Consider the following 26,604-nt stretch of genomic DNA (forward strand, 5'->3'; position numbering starts at 1 on the left):
CCAAACTATGAAAAAACAACACGTAATTCAAATATCAGTGGATTAAAATGACCCTCATCTCATCTTGCCAAAAACTCACAAACCTCTGACTTCACGGAATTAAATGGTTCATACATTTCAGTACGAATGCTTGGATATTATAAGACCAAGAGTTCATTGTAATAATTTCAGTCAATGTTTCAGCTTTGCAAATTCATTTTACTCTGTTTTTATTTTTGTTTGTTTGTTTTGATATAGATATTATCAATTGATTGATATTACTTTTTATATCTGAATGTAAAACTGTGCTACTCAAAGGAGATCATTTATGTGCATTTGTATTTGAGGGTGACGAAGGATTTTTGTTTCTGGCAGTCTGCGTCATTTATTTCAAACCAAAAACTAGAGTTGTCTAAATGAGTCAATAAAATAGAGAGAAAGATAAAAGGAGTAAATGTGACTCATAAACAAAACAAATACGTTTCGGCCTTTGGCCTTCTTACTTGAAAAGGGCCAAAGGCTGAAATGTCATTTGTTTTGTGTTGATCCCTTATGAGTCACATTTACTCCCTCTATCTTTCTATCCATTATTTCAAAACCTACTTATCAATTTTTTTTTTTACTGCAGACCTATTTTTTTTATCATACATCCCAATTGTGACTGAAAAGAAAATGAAAAATATTTTTTAAAAAATAATGATGAAAATGAACAGCAGGATGAAAAAGGTCTGTTGACAAAATTAGCATTCAATCGTTTCTATGTTTTGTATGGACAATGTCTTGACTTCTAATATTATGACGATATTGACATTGCGATTAACATACTTTAGGGGTTCTCAATCTCTGACTAAAACTGTTATTAAAAAATATTTGATAACCGAAGGGCTTATTTTCTCTTATGTTTTAAGATATTGATTAATTGACGATGTTTCAACACATTTCTTAACAAATACAACAAATTAGGGATGGTTTTTTTTTTCTTGTATTTTATTTTTTTTTCTTCTTTGTCTGGCATTCTTTCATACCAACTCTTTCAGATCTTTTTCGTAATCAATGTGTTGTTTTAATCAAATTATGATAGCAGATTAATGTTTGTATTAATAATCTTGTCAGTTTGATATTCTTTCTTTCTTTCTTTCATTCTTTTTTCTTTTCTTCTTCTTTTTTTCTCCATCTTATTATTCCTCTTCTTCTTCCTATTTCTATCCCTTTTTCTATTCCTCTTGCTCCTCCTGTCTTCTCTTTTCCATCTCCTCCTCCTCCTTCTCCTCTCTTATCTTCTCCCCCACTTCTAAACATCATCATCGTCGTCGTCATCATCATCATCATCATTATCATCATCATCATTATCTTTGTTTAACCTTCATAACCTTCATCACTCTTACCACCACCATTACCTCATCAAATTTTGCCACCCTTTTAAAATAAAATCTCTTTTAAAAATTCTTTTTCATTTCAGTTTTTGACAAGCAAGCAAAAGTCTTTAGGCTTCAAGTTCAGAAACTGGTGGGCGAATACTTGGAACCAGTTTGACCTTCTGATGTACGTCGGGGTCACAACCTCAATCGTCCTTCGGTACAATGTTTCCGAAGAAAATTTTGTCTGGGTTCGAATCTCCTACTCTTTGACTTTGACTGTATGCTACCTCAGACTGATGCAGTATTTCTTCACAGACAGAAACATGGGACCCAAGGTCATCATGATCAGGAAAATGGTTAGTATTTGTAGTTGAGTCTGATACCTATTTGTGTGGCTATATATGTGGTCTCGTGGTGTGACACTTGTCTTCGGATCAAAAAGTCCAGGGTTCATGTCCCGCTTTGAGTGGCATATAGTTAAGTCCTTGGAAAAGGTTCTTTACTCACATTCTTTCACCAGACTCAGGTGTAAAATGAGTACTTCACTGTTTACAGTGTTGTCTCTGTCCATAAAAATTTGAATATCGCCTAACAGGCATCTTGTCTGTTAAGTGTTGCTGTTGGCAAGGAAAATGTCCTTAGTGTTTCATTCATCGTGTTTTGTTGATAAATTGGAAACCCAAAACGTCCACGGTATCTGTCTTCGTTTAATAAATTGAAGCTTACATTTCATTACTTATCATTATTTTTTCCTTCGATCTTCAAGCAGCAACATTTTCATCATTTTTAGTTATTATGTCAATAATTCCAACAACACTGCTTTCATATTTTACTGTGAATGTAAATTTGTATCCATGTCATTACAGTGGATAGAATTTGACTGGTTTCCTTTAACAAATTTGGGGGTAACTCAGTCACATTTATTTGAAATGTGTCATAATGGGGTTTACTGCATTACTTCTTGACTTCATTTTTAAAAAAAGAAACATTCTTTAAAATGTGCGGCTATGTGGTCTAGTGGTATGAAACTCGCTTTCAGATCGGAAGGTCCTGGGTTCGAGCCTCATGCTCGGCGCATAGTTGAGTCCTTGGAAAAGGCTCTTTACTCACATTCTCTCACCGTACTCAGGTGTAAAATGAGTACCTGGCCGTTAACAGCGTTGTCTTTGTCCGAAAAATTGTAATATCGCCTAACAGGCGTCATGTCCTGTCCTACATGTTAAATGTTGCTGTTGACCAGGGACCCCTTGTAAAGCGCTTTGAGCACATATAGTGGATATTGTGCTATATAAAGCTCAATTAAAAAAAAAAAGTTAGGCTTGTACAATCAAAGCTGGTAATTTGAACGACCTTTGATTGGAATGATCTGTTTCAGACAAAATGTTTTTTTTAAAAAGATGTTTCTGGAGTTTATCCCTGTTTCTATAATGTGAAACAGTCAATAGCAATTGTTTGCTATCCTTTGGATAGGATGCTAGTCTGTCACAATGTACTCCCCACCAGATATGACAGATCCACCGACCCAATAACTGTCGGGTGGACGGAGACTCAGAAAAAATTTCAACTGCACTCCTAATCAATCTCAGTCCATTTTCTTGGCAAGCGAGTGCCAACTGAGCTATTGAGACCATAATCTGTAGTGTTATATTTTGGTTCATTTTAATGCCACTTATTGGGCCCAATTTCTGTGTAAAGGCACTGCTCCAATAAAGCAACTTCAACAGAACTATTGTCAAGTTTGCGTTAGTAATAAAATCAAGCCTTCCACAATTAAACTTTACATTTAGAATGTTTAAAAAATTTAAGATACAAAGAAGTCCTTCAGAGCCACCAGGCCCATGGAGCCGGAGTTTATCCCAGTTTCTTTAGCGTGAAATGGACAATAGCAATTGCTTGCTACCTTTTGGATAGGATGCTAGTCTATCGCAAAGTACCTCCACCAGATCTAACAGACCCAGCTACCCAATCACTGTTGGGTGGACAGAGGGGTTAGCAAAAATCTTGACTGCACCCGGGATCAATCTCGGTCCCTTTGCTTGTGAAACGAGTGCTCTACCAACTGAGCTATCGGGACCCCCAATTTCAGATAACTTCTGATTAATTTCCTATAAAACTTCTCCAGTTGGTCGACTTGATGTTCTTCTTCCTGATCCTCATGGTGTTTGTGTTGAGCTTTGGCGTGGCGTATCATGCAAACATGTTCCCCAATGCACCTCCTGATTGGTCCATTCTGTACAATGTCCTGTACTACCCGTATTTCCAAATTTATGGAGAGCTATTTTTGGAGAATATCAAAGGTATGTGAAAATCTCTTGCATGGTTCTCATATTTTAAAAAAGAAATATTGAATAACATTTTAAAGTGTACTGGTAAATTATTAAACATTACTTGGCCAGATCATCATCATCATCATCATCATCATCATCATCATCATCATCATCATCATCATCATCATCATCATCATTAATTATCATCATCATTATCATTACTATTATTGTCATTGTAATTATATATTTTAATTTTTTTTTTTTTTCAATATGCGATATTTGATTTACAGGGGAGGAGGAAGGTGGTTGTAGCAACAATGAGACAATCTGGCGACACAATCCCATGGATAGATGTGCTGAGAAGAATGTGATAGGGCCAATATTTTTGGCTGTTTATATGATCCTTACTAACATCCTATTGGTCAACTTACTCATTGCTATGTTCAGGTACGTTACATAATGTTTCATTGCAATAACATGATAACAATGGAAATCATATTATTGCTTAGTAATTCTTGAAGGAAATTTTAACTGATTCTGCTTTTTATTCAAATAATAGCAATTTGTTACAAAATATAGTCCAAGCCAGTTTATTGGGACAGCTGAGTTCCTGACAAATCATCCTGATTAAGCGGCATCCCAATTAAGCGGCGACCATAAATTTGAGTGACATTTTACATCTTAATGAAAAACAAATGACACCTTAATCTGCCTCTAACAATGAGAAACAAAGCAAACTGCATAAAACAATTAACGAATAACAGTTGCATAAGTAAGAAGCGGATTATGAATGCATTTTCTACCCATTCATCTCATGGACACATAAACCATTTCTGGGTAGGGTTCCTGACCTCCCATAGTTGGCAGGGAGGTACATACTGTGTCTTCTATCCCCCAATATCTTTTTTCCAACATACTTTCTGTCTTTGTCTTGGAATGAGTTTACTTGGTTTTGTCCTGGCCCTGGCCGTATACCCTGGCTGGGAGGGAAACAGTCAAATGTGTAGTTAGTTTTGGGAGGTGATATTTTTTTCCTTATAAATCATCTCTCTCTTATGCACTGTATTATGTTTTGTTTTATGTATTATATATGATTTGTAAACATTTGAGTGTATTCCTCTTAGTGGGGACCTGTGCTTGTGCCTGGATGAGACTTTTAGGTGATCTCAAACTAAGTACACTGATAGTGTGCTCTTGAAATCTACATCTTTCCCTTATTTGAATTTTAACAAATTCCCCTTTGTCTTACCTTTTCTTGGATGCTTTAATTGTAATTCTAGAACTTTTTACTATCCCATTTTCTTCCTTTTTACTGGCGCTGATATGACCTTAATGTGTTGCAAGCGCTGTAAAACCCTCAGAAACAAAACAAAAAACAAACCATTTGGTGGTGGCAGCCTTGAACAAATGAAGCCATCACTCATTACCATAGCCCTCTCAATAGTCTATAGTTTGCGTTGCTAATTACCTATCTGTCAGTTGACCTATGACCATGAACCTGACGATGGCAGTCAATGACACTGACAAGCATACATGTAAATTCTATTGTTCTCATATCTGTGATGTCTATAATGACCAAACACCTGCTACAAGGGGATACAGGTAAATTCTATTGTTCATGCCTATGTGATGAACACTACGACGACACACCCGGTTGACTGTCCCATTGGACTAATTTGAAATGATTTAAGAAACGAAAAAGCTCTCGTATAGAGACAGTCATTGTCAAATTTCGTCCCCATTAAGTGGCAGGCCATCCCAATTAAGCGGCTAAGAATTGGAAAGGGTATGACTTTTTATATAGAAAATAATTCCATTCCCAGGGAATCGTCCCAATAAATCGGCTGTCCCAATTATTCAACATCCCCAATACCAGCTTGGACTGTTTATGAAGATATTTTTTCATTAATTCTGAGCTTTTTCCTCTATGCAATATCTGTGTGTTTTTTAAAATGTGATTCAATGAAGGATTAAACTTTACTTTATGTTCTTTTGGGGATGAAGTGGCCGAGTGGTTAAGGCATTGCACTGTGATCCGGATGACCCGGGTTCGAGCCCTGCTTCAGGCACTTTCGTTTTTTTCCTTGAGCAAGATTATTAACCCCCAATTTGCTCACTTGGACAACATGGATGATTCCTGTTGACATCAGACATCTTGTTTGATGAGTTATCTATATTCCTTTGTGGAATGCCAAGGCGACGATATCTTATGATTTCGTGGCGCTAAAGGCATAATTTAATTTAATTATGTTCTTTTGTTTAATGTTTTACTAATAACGTCACTTGGCTTCAGTCCCTCAGTTGCAATTGGAAAATTAGTTATTATTTAATTTCTCATAACACCTATGTCTTGTAAAGCATCATAAAGCACGTTAGGTGGATATTGGTACTATAAAAATAACATTTATTTATTTAGTTATTTATTATTTAAATTCGACAGCTACACATTTCAAACAGTTCAGGAAAACTCAACAAAAGTATGGAGATTCTACCGTATTTCCCTGGTGTACGAGTACTTTGACCGTCCAAGCTTTGTTCCTCCCATCATCATTCTGAACCACATTTGGCGATGCATCCGTTATTTCATCTACTGGTGTAACAAGAGAGGACACAAATCAACAGAAACGCCTCATGTCCCTACAAAATGGCACAAACGGTGTGGATTTAGTAAAAGAAGAAACCAATTCAGTAAGTGACAGCTATATTTTATTTGTTTTGAGAGGGGAAAAAAACAACTTGATATCTTGTTATGAGGCTATGTGGTCTTGTGGCATGACACTTGCCTTCGGATCAGAAGCTCCTGGGCGCGAGTCCCCCTCTGAGTGGTGCATAGTTGAGTCCTTGGAAAAGGCTCTTTACTCACCTTCTCTCACTGTATCAGATGTAAAATGAGTACCTGGCCGTTCAGTTTTGTCTCTTGCAAGAAAAAAACAAACTAGTAATGTCGCCTAAAAGGTGTCGTGTCTCGTCCTACATGTTAAATGTTGCTGTTGGCTTGGGACCCCATGTAAATCACTTTGAGCATCTTTCTGGCTAAAACAATTGCAATGTCATGTTAGAGGCGTTTTGGATCTATACAATGTATATATACATACAATCTCATATTTAAATATATAATTTTCACTCAATTTAAGAAATTTATCTCTATTATTTTTTCTACTACTGTTTTATAGGAATACATCTTCCCAGAGAAGCTCACTACAGGTTGTCCATATTTGAGAAAGTTTCCTCCGAGGCTTATCTCACCCACTCATCCTTAAAGGCAAGAGAAGAACTCCACAGTAGGGTGGCGTCTACTTCAGAGAGGTGAGATTTGAACAACTTTATTGGTAATAGAGATATAACTGCTTGCAGCTCAGTGAAATGTAAAACAAACAAACAAACAAACAAATAAACAAACAGGACATATGACATTTGACAATAACCTTCATATTTGTTGGTGACTAATTCAACATAATTTGTATTAGAGATGTAACCGCTTGAAGCTCAGAGAAATGTAAAACAAACCAAAAAAAACCCAAACAAACAAGACATATGACATTTGATAATAACCTTAATATTTATTGACTAAGGCAATGTGTTGTATAAGGTTTCCCTTTATCAACATCCTGGACAAAGCATAAATTTGACATTTCACCCTCAGGGATCACCTGTAAAGGCCAGAGGTATGGCCTATCTCAATTTATCAATTAATTAATATATAAAGTGTTGCTGTTGGTTCTTGGTTGTATATTTTTACATTTTTCTGCATTTGCATATATTATATATGTATACATTGTCGCCATAGATTCTCAACTTTATGTTTATACATTTTCATGCATGCCACGTCTATAAACGAATTTCCATTTTTTTGGATGAATAAAGTATATCTTATCTTAATTTTTCTATTTTCTCAACCTTTTTCTACGATCACAAATCATTAGAACTCAATTTCGTTATGATTGTTTTGATCCACGTGGAGAGATTTAACTATAATCATGAAATAAAGTTGTATTACTTATTTAGTAGAATGGCAGTATTTTTCTAAAATTGGTTTCACAGATTTTATATTCAGAGGACTCAAATTGCTCTTCTTTTAAGACAATAGTCTCGCCATGTCACTTAAAAAAAAATATTCTATAGTCATTTAGCATTATTTCATTCTCCCAGATTTTATCTTGATTGTTTTAGGAATACATCAAACTGTCAGGGGCGTGGCTATATTGGTTGATTTGGTGCCTGGCACCACATCCATCTTTTGATAATCGATTACAGCAATAAATAAAAATAACTTGAGAAATGGCATATACCGCCTGTTTCTTATTTGAGTAAGTCTTTTCTTTAAATTTTTACCTTTCTTTTGTATTTACACGTATAGCACGTTTTACGTCATTTTCTTCCGATTCATGGCATCACCCTATACTGGAAGCATGCCACGCCACTGATCAAACTACACAATTTTACTATGTCAAGTCACTCAACAGTTTTACAACTCTTACATTAAAACTATGTTCTCTAATGTCTAATTTTGCTCTTTGTAGACCTGCCTGGTACTACGAAAAAGGCGTAGAATTACGAAGTTTTGACTCCAATTTCATAACTCAATGATCATTTTAAGTCATTAGAATCTAGAACTTATTAAAAATTAAAGTTGATGCCAGACTATGTAATTATAATTAATAATTTTGACGTGTTGTCGAATCATTGTTAGGACAAATTGTTGATCTGTAAAGTTAATTATAGCAACTCAAATTTTTATCTCCTAAAAACTATGAATTTTTTAATTTTCAAGAAGGCAGGTCTGTCTTTGTGAGTCATCATTTCGTAAAGTCTCTGAAATCTCTATCTTTATATGGGTGCCAGATCTTGAACTAAAATTGAAATCAAGTTCTTTAAAAAGCAAAACAAAAACTGAAAAGTGGTTTTTCCCTTCTTTAATTTTTTTGGGTTTTTTTTTTTGTTGTTGTCAGATTGGACCTAGTGATGGGAGATTTACAACGTATCAAGGAGGTGATCCAGCATAAAGAAGCCACAAGGATAGCTGCCAAAGCCTTGAAATCTGACCATGGGATAACGCATTCATCTGTTATTTCTTTGAAACCTTATTACAACGAGGGTGACGAGACTGACAGAACAGCTTGGTAAGTATGGCTATTTGGTCTAGTGGAATGACACTCGCTTTCGGATCGGAAGGTCCTGATTTCGAGCCTCGCTTGGCGCATAGTTGAGTCCTTGGAAAAGGCTCTTTACTCACATTCTCTCATTGTACTAAGGTGTAAAATGAGTACCTGGCCATTAACAGGATTGTCTCTGTCGAAAAAAAAATTGTAATATCGCCTAACGGGCATCATGCCTCGTTCTACATGTTAAATGTTACTGTTGGTTGGGGACCCCTTGTAAAGCACTTTGAGCACATTAAGTGGATATTGCGCTATATAAAAGCTCAAGTTTTAGTAACAATGTCACCAATCTTTTCAGTGCACTACTATGTCAGAGTTACCGAGCAGTATGCTGTCTTGTGGTTTGGCACTGGCCTTCGGATCGGAAGGTTTTTGGTTCGAGTTCCTATTGGCGCATAATTGAGTCCTTGGAAAAGACTCGTGTAAAATAAGTACCTGGCCGTTAACAGCGTTGTCTCTGTCAGAATAAAAAAAATTGTAATATTCCACTGTACTTTTTAAGACTTTTACTCTTCTTTGCCAATTTTTATTCAATTTCTTTACATTTGATATTTCTTTTATATATTCCCGAATTGTGTTGTGATAAAGAATTATAATTTCCATTCAAGGATAAATAAAGTATATTTTATTTTATCTTATCTTAAAATCTCCATTGAAAAAATGGGTGATTTGTGGATAAATTATAACGATAATTTGAATAATTATTTCAGGACCACACCTCGAGATGAACAAGCTCGGATGCAAACCCAGCTGAAGGATCTTCAATCTGAAATGAGTACAAACTCTGACCGGCTGACTCGCCTGGCTATCATGATGGAAAAACTGATAGAGAAACAAGACATGCAGAGCTCGTTTCTGTAACTGACTGTGCCTCACAAGGAAATGTTGAAGACTAGAAATCAATGCAAATATAAACTAGTTATTAAAACATTGCTGTTGTCTTTGTAGTTGTTGTTGTTGCTGTTGTTGTTGTTGCTGTTATTATTATTATTATTATTATTATTATTATTATTATTATTATTATTATTATTATTATTATTATTATTATTATTATTATTATCATCATCAATATTTTTATTTTTATTATTTTTATTTTTATTGTGGTCATGTTGTGGTTTGTGTTTTTATTGCTCTGAAAATTACACCTGTAAATGATCTCGAAGTGTATATGTGTGTAACAGATATCATTGTTTCTAACACTAATTCTTTCATGGGGTTCTTCTCCGTTTATTTCAAACTACTTAATATAGTTACACATGGACCCTTAAAATTGAAGTAACTTTTTTTTTCATATCGTGTACAATCGTCTTTATTTTTGTTAGCCACTGAGAGGCCCTAAAGATTTCACAAATGCTATTAAATTTCTAAAGCTATATCATCGTGAATGTAAAAAGTCCAACTTTAAGTCCCTTTCATATGCCAGATACCTATATTTAAAGAAAAGCAGCCAAAAGTGAAGAAAGAACAAACAAAAGAATGAGTATCACCCGGTGTCATGTGCAAAACAAAGTGGGAAAAAAATAATCATCCTTTTATTTTTAACAATGCTGACCTGTGATGTTACATGCATGTTTGGACGATTTTGAAAATGATTATTTTTTGATAAGATTAAGAGCCTGACGAACAAATTATTTAAAGCATATTTTACCATATGGTTCTTTGTGTCTGTGTGTTTGTATATGGTTATGAGGAAGAGAAAGAAAGAAAGAGAGAGAGAGAGAGAGAGAGAGAGAGAGAGAGAGAGAGAGAGAGAGAGAGAGAGAGAGAGAGAGAGAGAGAGAGAGAGAGAGGCTCATATCCTCAACAAATTACTGTAGTCATGCTGTCATGATTTTTTTATTTTATTATAAGACAAACCAAACAGCACTTCCATCTCTGGAACGAATCACACTTTAACATTTAATTAATTCAAATAAATGAGAACACGGTTAAAATCGGTATTGACATGTTTTTCTTGAAATGTCATTAGACATTTTTTTCATTATTGCAGCACACTCCTGTATAAATTTAAGGCCATTGGTGGGGCCTTTTAGATCAATACTTACTGTTATCAAAAATAAAACAAATCGGCCTTTATACTTTATACATTCCATTTTAGTAACTGACTTGTTTTGTTTATCTTATTTCATTTTTATCTTTTGTTGTAATTTCTTTAAAGGTCACGCATGAGATGTAACTATTTACAATGTAAAATGTTTTGAAATGTTATTTAATCTCTGTTAACAAACACAAGCACAACTTTTTATTTCACAAACGCTCAAAGTAAGGAATGCTTTTTGTTCCTTTGTTTTGACCCATGACTCGATTAATTCATGACTATGATTTTGTAAAGGATAAAAAAGTATACTATATTATAGAGAAATATGAATATTATAATAGTATTATTACTACCCACTTTTGACATTTTTAATGTACTTAAAGGTACTCTAGATATCCTAGAGCTGTTTGTACATGGAATAGGCACAGTATAAATGATTTACAATATTGTCATATGTGGCCCTCAGTCTCAAAATGGTATTATATCAGAGTGTTATTCATGACGAACATTGAGTTTGATGTCAAAAATATGAAGGTAGAGATCGGTTATTTGTTGTGGCGATATGGTCTAGTGGTATGACACTCGCTTTTGGATCAGAATGACCTGGGTTTGAGCCTCGCTCAGCATAGTTGAGTCCTTGGAACAGGCTCTATACTCACATTATCTCACCAAACTCAGGTGTAAAATGAATACCTGGTCGTTAACAGCCTTGTCTCTGTCCGAAAAAATTGTAATATCGCCTAACAGGCGTCATGTCCCGTCCTACATGTTAAGTACACCTTGTAAAGCACTTTGAGCACGTTTAGTAGATATTGCGCTATTTAAAAGCTCAATTTTCAAATTTGTTTTTATTGAGAAGAATTAATTTAGTTTCATTTAGTACATAAGCCCAACATTTCATATTTGGCATCATTTTGACTTTATATCCAATTTTGGACATCGACTTCATCAAGACAATACCAGTTTGATATAGTAGGTTACATGGTTATATTGTGTGGAGGTGCCGGAGACAAGAACTTGTTTTAATATGTACTTAGTCTCGATAGCTCAATGGGTAGAGCACTCGCTGCACACGCAAAGGGACTAAGATCGATTCCGATTTTCTGACCCCCCTATTCACCCAGCAGTGAATGGGTATCTGAGTCTGTTAGATTTGCTGGAAAGTACTTTGCGATAGACTAGTGTCCTATCCAAAGGATAGCAAGAAATTGCTATTGTCCATTTCACGCTATAGAAATCGGGATAAACTCTGGCTCCATGGGCCCACTGGCTCTGAAGGGCTACTTTAGTTCATTGACTATGACAGACATCTTTTCATATAGGACAAAACTAGAAATTTGATAGTAATTAGATATTATTAACTTATCATAATCATTATAAAACACAGACGAAAACACATGTTTTCTTTTTGCATTGCCTTCGAAAATCATTCTCTTTTTTTTTATCCTTCTCCTTCTGCTCCTACTGGTCCTCCTCCTTCTCCCTCTCAACATCCTTGTCCTTCTCCTTCTACTCCTCCTCCTCCTACTACTACTACTTCTTTTTCTTCTTCTTCTCCTTCTTCTTCTTCTTCTTCTTCTTCTTCTTCTTCTTCTTCTTCTTCTTCTTCTTCTTCTTCTTCTTCTTCTTCTTCTTCTTCTTCTTCTTCTTCTTCTTCTTCTTCATCTTCTTCTACTTCTTCATGTCATAATATGACAAATATCTGAACATTTTGATCTTGAAGTTCCATAGTTACACAGCCATTGTGCCATTTAGACGTTGTCACACTGACCTTTTACTTGGATCGTGTTGAAATATTACATTGTTATTGCTTTATTAACAAGATGTACTTTTGTTGTTTTCTTTTTTTCTTTTTCTGTGAAAAGTCACTTTTTAACTTTTAAAAAAGTCATTTTTAAACTTCAAAAAAAGTCTCTTTGTATTGAGCGGGATGTAGAAAATTCTTTATTGGTTAGCACAATACTCTGTTGAAATATGGTCAGGGAGTGTTGTCATATTTATCAAACATTTTTGTGGAGGTGACTTTTCCCATATATTTTGGTTTGGGAAATGTATCCTCGGGACAACTAAAGGGAATTTAATTCATTATATAATTGTATGCGGTGTTTGTTTGAATTAAAACTTTTAAAGAAAGATTTGATTAACTTGTGAACTATACAAATTGATTGTTATGCTATTGTTTGTGCGTTACTTAGAGTACAGAAGGCTTTTTTTTTTTTTTTTGGTGTGATATTTGTCTCTTTAACACGTCATGCCAGTGATCCAGGATATTTCTTGCCACCATGACAATCTACAATTTCTACAATATACGACCCACTCTTTCAGTTTGGTATCATGTTGAAGCGGATTCTAAATCGTGAACTCAAAATGTCAATAATTGAGAAATATGACATTTTTGACCTCACGCTTTGTGAAACTATATTTTTCTCAATATAAAAACTTCAAAAGTTATATACAAAAATGAATATAACAGACATCAAAGAGAACAAAATACTAAATATTTGGGCTCAAAAGCCTTCCTTAGCAAGAAATCACACTCAACCCAGAAAGATGGGAGAGACGTGTTCTCAGTCAGGAAATGTGAACACATTCAGTTACTGAGAAAAAGCACTGGTTTGTACCGTATGGGCGTGCTTTTACTTTCACTTTTTTTCATTGTATGGTTGAAATAGGTACAACGAATAATAAATGGGAAAAAACGGGACGTTAAGAAATAATAAGTTCAAAAACGAGGGTTTGTAAAATGCAAGTTTGTCATGTATGTGTGAGTTGGTGTGTACGAGTTGCACTTTTATGGATAGGCTTGAGATTTGTTAGGGTTTTTCTTCATGTTATGTCTACTTTTTCTTCATGTTATGTCTACTTTTTCTTCATGTTATGTCTACTTTTTCTTTATGTTATGTCTACTTTTTCTTGATGTTGTGTCTACTTTTTCTTCATGTTATGTCTACTTTTTCTTCATGTTATGTCTACTTTTTCTTTATCTTATGTCTACTTTTTCTTGATGTTATGTCTACTTTTTCTTCATGTTATGTCTACTTTTTCTTCATGTTATGTCTACTTTTTCTTGATGTTATGTCTACTTTTTCTTCATGTTATGTCTACTTTTTCTTCATGTTATGTCTACTTTTTCTTCATGTTATGTCTACTTTTTCTTGATGTTATGTCTACTTTTTCTTGATGTTATGTCTACTTTTTCTTCATGTTATGTCTACTTTTTCTTCATGTTATGTCTACTTTTTCTGGTCTCTTGACAATCACAATTTTAGAGAGGGATGTATTTTAACTATGTAAATTATTTGTTGTAGTGATTATATTAGATCTCTAATATTTAAGATAATGAATTGATTCACATTAATGTTTAATTTATACAATTCATTCAACTTATCTACCTTTCTTTATAAATTTGAAAGATTTATGATATATTTATTTACTTTTTACATTTATTTTAATATATGCAGCTTCATTATTTTAGATGACGGTTTTTGTAAATAGCAGGGTCTACTCACTATTATTTATTGATTTTATTAATCTTTTTAGAAGGTCACATCAATTTTATGCCAGTTTATTATGTATGTAATTCAATTTATCACTCTATTTTACGTGAATTGTTTCTCGAAATGGTAAAATTATAATACATATCAATTTTATAACCTTTATATATATATAACATTTTTTGTTCTGTAGATATTTATTGGAATGAGTATTTAATTCTCATCGCAGGTATTTTTTAAAAAGTTATTTGATAATTCTCTACATATCACAAGTTACCATTAATTAATGTTATATTTTAATGTATACTTGTAAACAAAACGATAAACACTTCAGATTTACTGTAAAATAGAGAGGATACATTTGATAATCGAAAGATCTATATGCTATATTCACTATATTAAATGATCTATGAATTATGTGAACGTCTTTCTTAAGAACATTGAAGCATTCCATATATATATATATATATATATATAATATATATATATATATATATACTTTATTATTGTTACCAATGTTTCACTTTCACTCGCTCTGGGTGGGGATCCTGACCTCCCATAGCGGGCAGGGAGGTACATACTGTGTCTTCTATACCCTTATATCTGTTTTCCAACATGCTTTCTGCCTTTGTCTTGGAATGAGATTACTTGGTTTTTTCCTGGCCCTGGTCGGAGTCCTGGCTGGGAGGGAAGCAGTCAAATGCATAGTTATTGTTTTGGGAGATGATAATTTTTTTCCTTGTAAATCATCTCTCTGTTATGTATTATTATTTTTATTTTGAATGTATAATGTAAGCATTTGAGTGTGTTCCTCTTTGTTGGATTTTGTGCTTGTGTCTGGATGACTTGTAGGTGATTTCAAACTAAGTACATTGGTGGTATGCTCTTGGAATCTACATCTGATCCCTATTTGTTCCCACTTCCCCTTTGTCTTACTTTTTCTTGGGTGCTTTAATTGTAATTCTAGAACTTTTTACTATCCCATTTTCTTCCTTTTTACTGGCGCTGATATAACCTAAATGTGTTGCAAGCGCCGTAAAACCCTTAAAAACAAAAACAAAACAAACTTTCACTCGCTCAAAGTCACTCTTTGTTTTTGTTTTGTTTTGATTTAAGATTTGCTCAAAAGACTTCTTATTTCAAAGCCTTGTGGGCAAATAGAATATGTTATAGAGCTCATGTCACTAGCCTTTGGAGTCAAGATTTTTTCTGACCCCCCTGTCCATCCAGCCGTGATTTAGTAGATGGGTCTGTTTGATCCTTGCAATAACACAGTATCCTATCCGAAGGGTAGCAAGCAATTTTTGCTATTGTCTGTTTCACACTATAGAAATTGGAATAACCTCCGGTACCATGGGCCTAATGGCCCTGAAGGACTGAAGAACCACGATCCCATTTTCCTCTGTTCCTGTCCCTTACAATATTTCACAGATGGACATAAATTGGAGGCGTTGCCTCTTAAATGAAATGTTTGTGATGAAAAGTGTATGAATACAAATTTTATCAACTTTGAATATTTGCCTATTACAGAACTTGTCAGCACAAATGTTACGAGCACCCAGAAGCAAAAGGGAGTTATTCACACTATACGCTTAATGAGATGTAACAGATATTGAAGAAAATGAGGAAAAAGGAGGAAACTTTGAACTTACTGATAAATAATTTTCTTCTTTCTGTTGTATTAGTTTTATAATAATAACAATATCAAAGAATAGGACTAGTTTCTCAGCACCCCATTTGTGACACCCAAGCTGCCTTTTAATTATATATATGATCCGTCATATCAATCTGGTATTATGTTGGCATGAACTAAAGGAAGGTAGTTAAAAATGATAAGAAATTGTGAATTTAATTTGAGTTTTTTTTTAAAGTTTGAGAAACAAAACATGAAGATTTATGTGGACTTCAAACCGATTCTGATTACTTCTTCTTCCTTTTCAAACTGAAACTTCGTCATGGAAGACTCCTCAGCTCAGCGGGTGGTTGGATGGGAGCATCACCCTTGAATCATATACCTATGATGTTCGCATGGGTGTACGATCCGATAGTGATGTCGTTTCTTCTTCTCTTTACTAGCCTATCCTGCTTCTTTGGTTTGTGATTGTATTTTTGACAGGGGATATTTTTTTTTCTGTAAATCTTCTGCCTGTTTGTTCTTGGTTACTTATAATTTAGCTTATGATATCTTTCGGTTATGATTTTGATTTACATTTGTACTATTTTTGCTAGATTGCTTGTTTTTTTTTTGTTTCAGGGGTCTCTCATATAACCTCAATTGTGTTGGAAGAGACCTAAAGCAACAAACAAAAAAAACAAAAAAAACAAAAAAAAAAAAACAAAAAAAAACAACTCCTCAGCTCAGCTTTCGCAATTGTTTTACCAGGACCTATCCAAGTTGTTCCACAGTCTTATAGTTATTCTCAAACATGCTACCATTACACCTCAGAGGTTACTGATAGTTGGGACGATTTTATGCTTATTATATTCTTCACATTTTCAAGGGAAGGCATTTCTGCTTTGCCTCTCACTCTTTCATACATATCTTTTCAGAGTTTTATCTTTCACCAGTGCTCTGTTTGTAATTTGCAAGAAATGAAGTGAGTAGGAAAGTGCCAGAAGACAACAGAGAATAAAAACTTTGCGGCGGTGATGGAGGTTCGAACTTGCGACCTTACTGGTACGTCAACGGGTTCGAGCCCCCATGTCGCAAAGTTTTTATTTTCTGTTGTCTTCTGGCACTTTCCTACTCACTTCATTTCTTGTTATAATCAACACAAGTGCCCGCTCCACTCACTTTTCTGTTTGTAATTTGTCACTCTTTTCAATGAACGCATTTATTTTAATTGATAATTTTAGTGAAGATTCAGCTTCATTTCAACATAATACCATTTTGAGAATTTGTTCATGTATTATCGTGGGTGAAAGTTTGCCGGTATATGCCAGTTGTTCTAGTATTCTGATTACAATAGTGATCGACAGCCAGATATTTTTACTCTTATTGTTTGGTCATTTATGTTTAAGGTGGTGGATACTTATTTGAAATTAGCATCTCTTTAAGGCAAACTGATTTGGTGGTCTTTCTTTCAGACAAATTGATCCGTTTGAACTTTCACCTATTCATATCATCAACTCTTGCCCACTTTTTATTGTAGGGGTTTTTAACATAGGCACTGAAGTAACCTTTACGTTGTAAAAACTACTAAAACCGTTTGATCTGCTTGATGTGTGGATTAAACCCTCTACCTACCGACAATTTCAAAGTTGTCAAAAATTTAAGGTTACAACCAGCATAGTTCTGTGCCGTATTTATTTTGGTCATCTAACGATTCAAATTGAAATCTTGGTTAGATCTATCAGAACTGTACACTGTGTAGTTGTAGGGGTTGTCTTTTTAGACAAAATTATATGTAATGTGTGACTTTATTACCGGACTGATTTTATTGTTGTTGGCACAAAAGATTTGTCTCAATCTATGTTAATTTCCACAATACAGTGGTATAATAATTTAAAAAGATGAGTTCATTTTCATTATAGCCTTTATTTCTCCTCAAATATTATTGCTGGTCCTCCACTAGTTTGAGTTTAGAAAAAATTATTTTCGTGAAAAATCAGGATAATGGGTGATAAGAAGTTAATACCTCTTTCAGAGAGAATGGTAGCAAATGAATTTTACTCAAGTTTATTGCTCATGTTGGGAAATGTATTGTTGTGTCAAATGATATTCAGTTTTTATGCAAAAAATTGTGTTTTATACCTGTTGTTTGATTCGCGTTCATTCCGTGGGTTTTGTCGTATCTACAAAATTCCAGACTTTATATTATGCGTATGTGTAATGGTTAAACACATCCACTACACATTGTCATATGTGTGTCCCACTGTTTCAATTTGGTGTTAGGGCAGAATGAACAAGACGAAAATAAAATACCAAGTTTCAAAATAATTAGAATATGGAAGCTTTTTTTCTTAGATTTAAGATAAAAAACTCATTCTCTTCTATGAAGGCCTTTATCTTCACTCCCAAGTTTTATAGAAATGAACCCGGAGCCTTCATATTTGATCTGTAAATTCAATTCACAAGGGATAGAAACTAACCTCAAACTTCAAATTTGTGCCTATAAATTCAATTTTCAGCACCTTGTTCATTCTGACATAATACTGTTTTGAGACGATTGGTCACATATTATGATTTTTAATAGTCATTGTTTATTGGTAACTATAACTGTTGTTATATTTCATGTTATTGTTTTGGGTTGTTTTTTTTTGTTTTTTTTTTTTTTGCTTTATTTTCTTTATTTCAATATCTCTTTTTGCACGTTGTTCATAATTGATTTATCTTTCCTTCATGTTGCCATACGATGCCTTAGAGTCACCACAATTCACGTTCAATATGTTTTTTTTTCTTGTGGGCAAGGGAGAGGGTGGGCCGAAGTGAGGGGAGTAAGATTTTCATGTAGTCTTCAATTGGAATGCATTGATACCTTGCCCTTGATATATAATATGATGAGAAATAATACCTTTTTGTTCTTCTGCATAGTGAGGGACTAATTCACACTGACTATTAGAGCTTATGCACGAATTTGTGACCTATGTTTTCAATCTAGGTCTTGTGCGGCTATGTGGTCTTGTGGTATGACACTCGCTTCTTTGGAATCGGAAGGTCCTGGTTTCGAGCCTCGCTCAGCGCATGATTGAGTCCTTGGAAAAGGCTCTTTACTCACATTCTGTGACTGTATTCAGGTGCAAAATGAGTACCTGGCCGTTAACAGCATTGTCTCTGTTTGAAAAAAAATTTGTAATATCGCCGAACAGGCGTCATATCTCGTTCTACCTGTTGGTCACGGACCCCTTGTAAAGTTCTTTGAGCACATTTAGAGGATATTGCCCTATATAAAAGTTCAACTTTTTTTTTTAAATCATGAACAAAAATGTAGACGTCTATGTAAAGTTGAAATAACTTTTAAGTGTCCTGCAGAACACTAAAAATAGACAATAATATGATCATTTGACGCTTCATTGATCTGTAATTTAGTTAACTTTGAAACTGGCTCAGTTATTCTTAATTAAACTTTGATACAATTCCTACATCCCCCCCCCCCCCCCCCCCCCCCCCCCCCCCCCCCCCGTTTTTCGTACGTAAGGTGGTATTCTAACCTTACTGGGAGTCCCAATAGCCCAATTGGTAGAGCACTCACCCCTTACATGCACAGGGACCGAGATCGATTTTTGGGCGCAGTCGAGATCTGCTATGATCCCCCTGTCCACCCAGCAATAAATGGGTAGCTGGATCTGTCAGATCTGGTGGAAAGTACTTTGCGATAGACTAGCATCCTATCCAAAGGATAGCAAGCAATTGCTCTTGTCCATTTCACACTATAGAAACCAGGATAAACTCCTGCTACATGGGCCTAATGGCTCTGAAGGACTACTATACTAACCCTTAAAACTTTTTTTTTAAAGCATCACAGATGCAAAATTGATTTAATATTATTATTTTAATTGTCCAATTCAGTTCAAATATTCAGTTCAATCCAAATATTTATTTACTGTCGGTACATCACATATTAAACCATGCCATTTATATTTTAAAATGTCATTGAAATAGAGTTGCTTCATAAAGATTCTTTAGCTTTTGACTGACAGATACACAACATTTGACATTGATCTAAAGTGCTTTAAATTTTTCTATGTAAAAAATTTACTGCCGGATTTTTTAAAAAAAATTCGTCAAAAAGGTGGACTTGAGTCTGAATTGTTGAAAAAAATATATAAATTTAACGTTCGAGCATGACATCCAGATATTATTTGGAGCCAACGAATGCTTCAGGGGCAAAATCTCTCCTCAAAGGGTATATAACTCTGATTATGTTTGTTGTTTCATCATTGTTTATTTGTCTGGTTTTTTTTTTAATGTATTTTTTTACAAGCGGTTTATAACGTTGTTTTAATCCTCTCGTGAAGGCAGCCACTGATTGCTTTTTATAAAAATATTCCTTTCATCTCGTCCAAAATACGATGACCTACATACCTGTAAACTGTCGTACTCTGAAGGGAATAAAAAGACAAAACGTTTTTAATAATTTTGGCCAGAAAACTCCTCCTTCAAATATCGATCGATTAAAATGACCCTCATATTGTCCAAAAAAAAAAAACCCAAAAAACTTTCAAACCTCGGACTTCACAAAAGTCTTCAAGGAAGGCCCAGGTTTGAGAGTAGGTGACATGATGAGAGTCATTTTAATTGATCTATATTTGAAGGACCATTTTCTGTCCAAAATTGTATATACATGTTGGTTTTTTTTCCGGCTGTAAACCTGATTAACATTCCATTTCACACCTTTATAGTTTAGGAAGTAGCTAATCACATGCTATGAATTATATTACCGATAAAATAAAACTGATGACCTATAAATTTATGACGTTGCTGTATATTGCTTTTTTTTGTTTTGTTTTGTTTTGTTTTTTAATTCCCATGGGATATCACTTGTCTTCTGTACCTGTTTATCTGTCTTCACCTATCCCTTTCTTTCCCTTTTCACGTTGTATCTTGTTATTGAATAAGATTACTAGGTTTTTCCCCCCAGCTTTGGCTGGGATCCTTGGTCGAGGGGAAAACGATCAAATCTGGAGGTTCATCCTTTCTGTTTTTTTTGTTGTTGTTTTTTTTTTTTCTAAAGAAAAAAGATTATCTTTTCTTTTCCTTGTAAATCCTTTCTTTGTTACAAACCGTTATATTTTAGTCTTTAACAAATGTAATTATTTGAGCGTATTCCTCTTAGCGTGATCTCGTGCTTGTGCCTGGGTGCGACTTAAAAAGATGACTTCGTTGTTTTTGTTTTTAAGGGTTTTACGGCGCTTGCAACACATTTAGGTCGTATCAGCGCCAGGAAAAAGGGAGAATATGGAATAAGTTCTAGAATTACAATTAAAGCACCCAAGAAAAAGTAAAACAAAGGGGAATGGTACGAATAGGGAATTGGTGTAGATTCCAAGAGCATACCATCAATGCACTTAGTTTGAGATCACCTAAAAGTCTCATCCAGACATGAGCACAGGTCCCTATTAAGAGGAATACACTCAAATGCTTACATTATAAATTCAAAACAATAAATATAATAATACGTAACAGAGAGATGATTTACAAGGGGGAAAAATATCATCTCCCAAAACTATAACTATACATTCATCTGTTTCCCTCCCAGTCAAGGAACTCTGGCCAGGGTCAGGACAAAACCGAGTAATCTCAATCCAAGACGAAGACAGGAAACAATTGGGAAAAGGGTATGGGAGATAGAAGACAGAGCATGTACCTCCCTGCCCTCTATGGGAGGTAAGGATCCCCACCCAGAAAGATGACTTCAAACAAGACACATCGATGCATTTCTTTGCAGTTATATTACAGTGGAACCTCCCGATTACGACACCTCCGAATAGCGACAACCTCCTGATAACGACATTGACCCGTGGTCCCTATTTTTTTTCTATTTAAGATCAGTAAAAAAAACCTCCAAATAACGACGCACTTTTTGATAAAACCTCCGAATAACGACATCATTTTGGCGATTTTCGGCAGTTTTTGTAGATATCTGATGCTAAAAATACAGAGTATGAGTACTCAAAGTTTATAAAAACGATTCCTGCTTGAACTAATGAGAACGCAGCCTTTGAAACCAATGAGAATGCAGCTTTTTTTTGACGAATCTTGGCTGATATGCATTAATAAAAGCCAAGGTATAAATGTTAGTGTAAGCAAGTAAACACAAAATCTTGGTAAATGTGATATTATGTGGTGATAGTAGTAGTAGTAGTAGTAGTAGTAGTAGTAGTAGTAGTAGTAGTAGTAGTAGTAGTAGTAGTGTTTTTGTGGGAGGAGGAGGAATTTTATCTAACTCGCAGCGTCCAAATTACCTGTTTTTGTTTGTTTTAAAGGGTTTTACAGCGCTTGTGACAAATCTATGTCATATCAGCGCCAGTAAAAAGGAAGAAAATTGGATAGTAAAAAACATTCTAGATTTACAATTGAAATGACTGACATAAGAAAAAGTAAGACAAAGGAGAATGGTTTAAATAGGGAACAGATGTAGATTCCAGGAGCACACTATCAGTGTACTCAGTTCAGATCACCTAAAAGTCTCATCCAGACACACGCACAAGAACCCTCTAAGAGGAATACACTACAATGTTTTGTTTGTTTTGTCAATGTTAATAAAAACTGGTCCCGCGGGCCTTACCACGCCCACTTTGTCAGCCATCTTGGAAACCTCTCAATAACGACACCTCCGGATAACGACATAAAAACTCGGTCCCGTGGCATGTCGTTATCGGGAGGTTCAACTGTATATCTATACATTTCCCAGTTTGAACTTCTCGTTCATTTTGTCTTACTTTTTCTTGGTTGTTTTAAATTGCAGATCTACAATCTTTGATAATCTCGTAATTATTTTCTCTTTTATTACTTTTACTGGTGTTAAAATTACTTGAAAACTTTGCAAGGGCCTTGAAAGTCATGAAAACAACCAAAAATAAACCCATATTTGTTTATTTACGTCATTTAATTAAAAAGAAAAATAATTGTTACAAATCCTAATGGAAATTTTCTCTGTCACTGTTTTCTCTCTACACATTCACACTCGTGTTACAGTTTCGGATAATAAAAACAATGATCAATTGGTGCAGATCATCTAGTGGTGCAATGCATTGCCCATTGATTTGGCTTAATGGCGAGTTTGAAACAGGACGCCAACTTAGTGTGTTTTCTCCTTGTGCGGCTATGTGGTCTTGTGGCATGACACTCTCTTTCGGACCGGAAGGTCCTGGATTCGAGCCTCGCTCGGCGTATAGTTGAGTCCTTGGAAAAGAGTCTTTACTCACATTCTCTCACCGTACTCAGGTGTAAAATGAGTACCTGGCCATTAACAGCGTTGTCTCTGTCCGAAAAAAAATTTGTAATATCTCTAACAGGCGTCATGTCCCGTCCTAAATGTTAAGTGTTGCTGTTGACCAGGGACCCCTTGTAAAGCGCTTTGAGCACGTTTAGTGGATATTGCGCTATATGGAAAAAAGCTCAATGATGAATAGTGGTAACAATGTGATGCTTTTGGACCCCTGGGTGGGGTTCCCGACCTCCCATTCCCATAGTGGGCAGGGAGGTACTAGCCGTGTCTTCTACCCCCCAGTATCTGTTTTCCAATTGCTTTCTGTCTTTGTCTTAGAATGAGATTACTTCGTTTTGTCCTGACCCTTGCCGGAGTCTTTGGATGGGAGGGAAACAGTCGAAGGTATAGTTATAGTTTGGGGAGATTATTTTTTTTTCCTTGTAAATCACCTCCCTGTTGTGTGCTGATATTTTTTTCATTTTTAACATATGATTTGTAAACATTTGAGTGTATTCCTCTTTGTGTTATCTTGTGCTGGTGTCTGGATGAGACATTTAGGTGATCTCAAACTAAGTACACTGATTATGTGTTCTTGGAATCTATATCTATTCCCTATTTGAACCATTTCCCCCTTGTCTTAATTTGCCCCCAAGTCCTTTTAATTGTACATCTAGAAAGTTGTTTGCTATCCAATTTTCCTACTTTTTACTGGCGATGATATGACCTAAATGTGTTGCAAGCGCCATAAAAACACACAAACAAAAACAGCTTTGGACCTTGGTCGCTAAAATGATAGTGCAATTCATTCGAAACAGCTACGAGCGGACTTTCTCCACATAATTTGAATAAAATAGTGTTGTAACAGATTTTTAGAGACCCGTGTAGCTCCGATGTTAGAGCACTATTCTTAGGACTAAATAATCTTTTTGAGATCGAAAACAAAGAAAACTTGCCACTGCTGGAGGGCACCGGGTCGCCGGGTTCCTCAGACTAACAACTCAGACCACGGGTCGCCGGACTCCCAGACAACTTGTTTTCAAGTCCCAAAAAAGAGAAAGGTAACCCATTTCACCAAGTGTTTAATAGAAGGGGGATAACCTAGTAATTCTTGGGTATAAGAACCTGTGGATTGGTAGCGTCCCTTGAATGTCACAACTCCACATATTGCATGATACATTCACCGTCGCACCTTGGTTGTCTTCATTGTCTTTGTCGTGATCATCATCGGAGGAAGAAATTCGAATACTTAACAAAATATCATATTTAATTTTTTTTAATGTACACATCACATAACAGAGAAATGATATTAAAAAAAAAAAAAATTTTAATTTAAAAAATTACCCCCCCCCTCCCCAATTAAAAATAGAACAAAAAAAAATTAAATAGAAATTATATCATTCCCCCTCCCCTCCCCCTTTAAACATAAACAAACAAAAAACAATTGCTTGCTACCCGTTGGATAGGACGCTAGTCTATCGCAGAGACTTTCCGCCACATTTAACAGTCCCAGCTACCCAATCACTGCTGAGTGGACAGGGTGTGGGAAAGTGTAAAAATAAAATATTGACTGCACCCGGGACCGATCTTGGTCCCTGTGCGTGTGAAGCGAGTGCTCTACTAATTAAAACCCTCGGGTCTTAAGTGATGTATTTATACTTTTATGGTTATTATCATTGGCTGAAAAAGGCTTTTGAGCCCGAAACGTTCCGTGTATGGTATTTATATTCGTTCTTTTTTTTTTTTTTTTTGAAGCTGTTATAAATTCATGTATTGTTTATTACTTTTACAGTCCCTAGCTTCTAGTACGTATTGAGAGAGTATTGTAGATTATGCTTCTGAACTTTTTAATTTACTGTTTTACTTCATTGTTTTTGTTTTTGTTTTTGTTTTTAAGGGTTTCACGGCGCTTGTAACACATTAGGGTCATATCAGCGCCAGTAAAAAGGAAGAATATGGGATGGTAAAAAGTTCTAGAATTACAATTAAAGCACAAAAGAAAAGGTGAGACAAAGGGGAATTGGTTCAAATAGGAAACAGATGTAGATTCCAAGAGCACACCGTCAAAGTCTCATCCAGACACAAGCACAGGTCCCAACTTAGAGAAATACACTCAAATGTTTACAAATCATATAATATAATATTTAAACTAAACATAATACAATGCATAACAGAGAGATCATTTACAAGGAAAAAAATATCATCTCCCAAAACTATAACTATACATTCGACTGTTTCCCTCCCAGCCAAGGAACTCCGGCCAGAGTCAGGACAAAACTATGTAATCTCATTCCGATTCCAAGACAACGACAGGAAACAATTGGAAAACGGGTTTGGGGGATAGAAGACACTACATGTAGCTCCCTGCCCACAATGGGAGGTCAGGATCCCCATCCAGTTTTTACTTCATTATCTTCATCTAGATAATTTCAACACAATAAGATTGACACGATTGTCACATTTAGATAATTAAAATAACATATGGACTAGGGCTAGGGATGCCTTGTAAAACGCTTTAAGCTCGTTTAGTGGATATTGCTCGAGATTAAAGAGCACGTTTTAAAAAGGAAGTAACAGTAAAAATGTTATAGATTTACAGATAAAAGCATCCAAGAAAAACTAAGAAAAGAGGACTGGGTCAAATAGAGCTAATCAGTGTGTTTAGGCTGTAAGCTGAGTATATTCATTTTCCTTTCGTGTCCGTGTTGCTCTCAGTCTGACCTTTCCTATCTGTCAGTCTCTTGCTTTATCATAGCAAACCACTCTCGTTTTCAGTTGCCGAGCCGAACAGGAACGGAACGGAACGGGAACGTCTGATATCGGAATTATTTTTTTTCTTCAGTTTTCTACCAGCAAAATGAAACAACACACGTATTTTCTTTGTTGTTATTTTTAGAACTCCTTTTAGTGATTAGTTCTCGCTAAATAAATTTATGAATAGTTATATAAACGTTTTAGGTTACACTTATACTTGTGTGCTGGTATGTTTCATATGTATATTGAGAGTAAATTACAGAAATGTATAGCGTCCATAACACATCATAACACACGACTGGAACGGAACGGAGACAAAAATCGAATGCACTCAGTTTAAAGCCTTAACTAAAGAGCACATAGGCTTCATCCATACACTAGTGTAGGATCCCACTAAGAGGTATACACGCACATCTGTACAAAATATATTTTTGTTTTTGTTTTTAAGGGTTTCACGGCGCGTGTGACACTTTAGGTTATTTCAGCGCCAGTAAAAAGGAAGATAATGGGATAGTCAAATATTCTAGATTGAAAGCACACGAGAAAAAGTAAGACATAGAGTAATGGCTCAAATAGGGAACTCCAAGAGCATACTGTTAGTGTTCTTAGTTTGAGTTCACCCTAAAAGTCCCATCTGGACACAAGCACAGGTTCCCACTACGAAGAATACACTCAAATGTTTACA

The 26,604-nt window shown here is 35.1% G+C and overlaps 1 protein-coding gene across 3 annotated transcripts in view; it reads left to right on the forward strand.

Annotated features, from left to right (window-relative positions):
* The window catches only part of LOC144972553 (transient receptor potential cation channel subfamily M member-like 2), a 47,384-nt gene extending 37,652 nt beyond the window's left edge, over positions 1-9,732 (forward strand). For all 3 annotated transcript variants that reach the window (XM_078913890.1, XM_078913889.1, XM_078913892.1), the window contains 7 exons: positions 1,439-1,693; positions 3,460-3,634; positions 3,895-4,051; positions 6,045-6,292; positions 6,778-6,910; positions 8,554-8,724; positions 9,474-9,732. In XM_078913890.1, coding sequence (XP_078770016.1) covers positions 1,439-1,693; positions 3,460-3,634; positions 3,895-4,051; positions 6,045-6,292; positions 6,778-6,910; positions 8,554-8,724; positions 9,474-9,624 — 1,290 coding nt within the window. In that variant the 3' untranslated portion in view covers positions 9,625-9,732. The remainder of the gene's footprint in view (positions 1-1,438; positions 1,694-3,459; positions 3,635-3,894; positions 4,052-6,044; positions 6,293-6,777; positions 6,911-8,553; positions 8,725-9,473) is intronic.
* The last annotated feature ends 16,872 nt before the right edge of the window (positions 9,733-26,604 follow it).

This window comes from Berghia stephanieae, chromosome 5, assembly GCF_034508935.2.
Source record: "Berghia stephanieae isolate SIO BIC M18660-M18661 chromosome 5, UCSD_Bste_1.3, whole genome shotgun sequence".
NCBI lineage: Eukaryota > Metazoa > Mollusca > Gastropoda > Nudibranchia > Aeolidiidae > Berghia > Berghia stephanieae.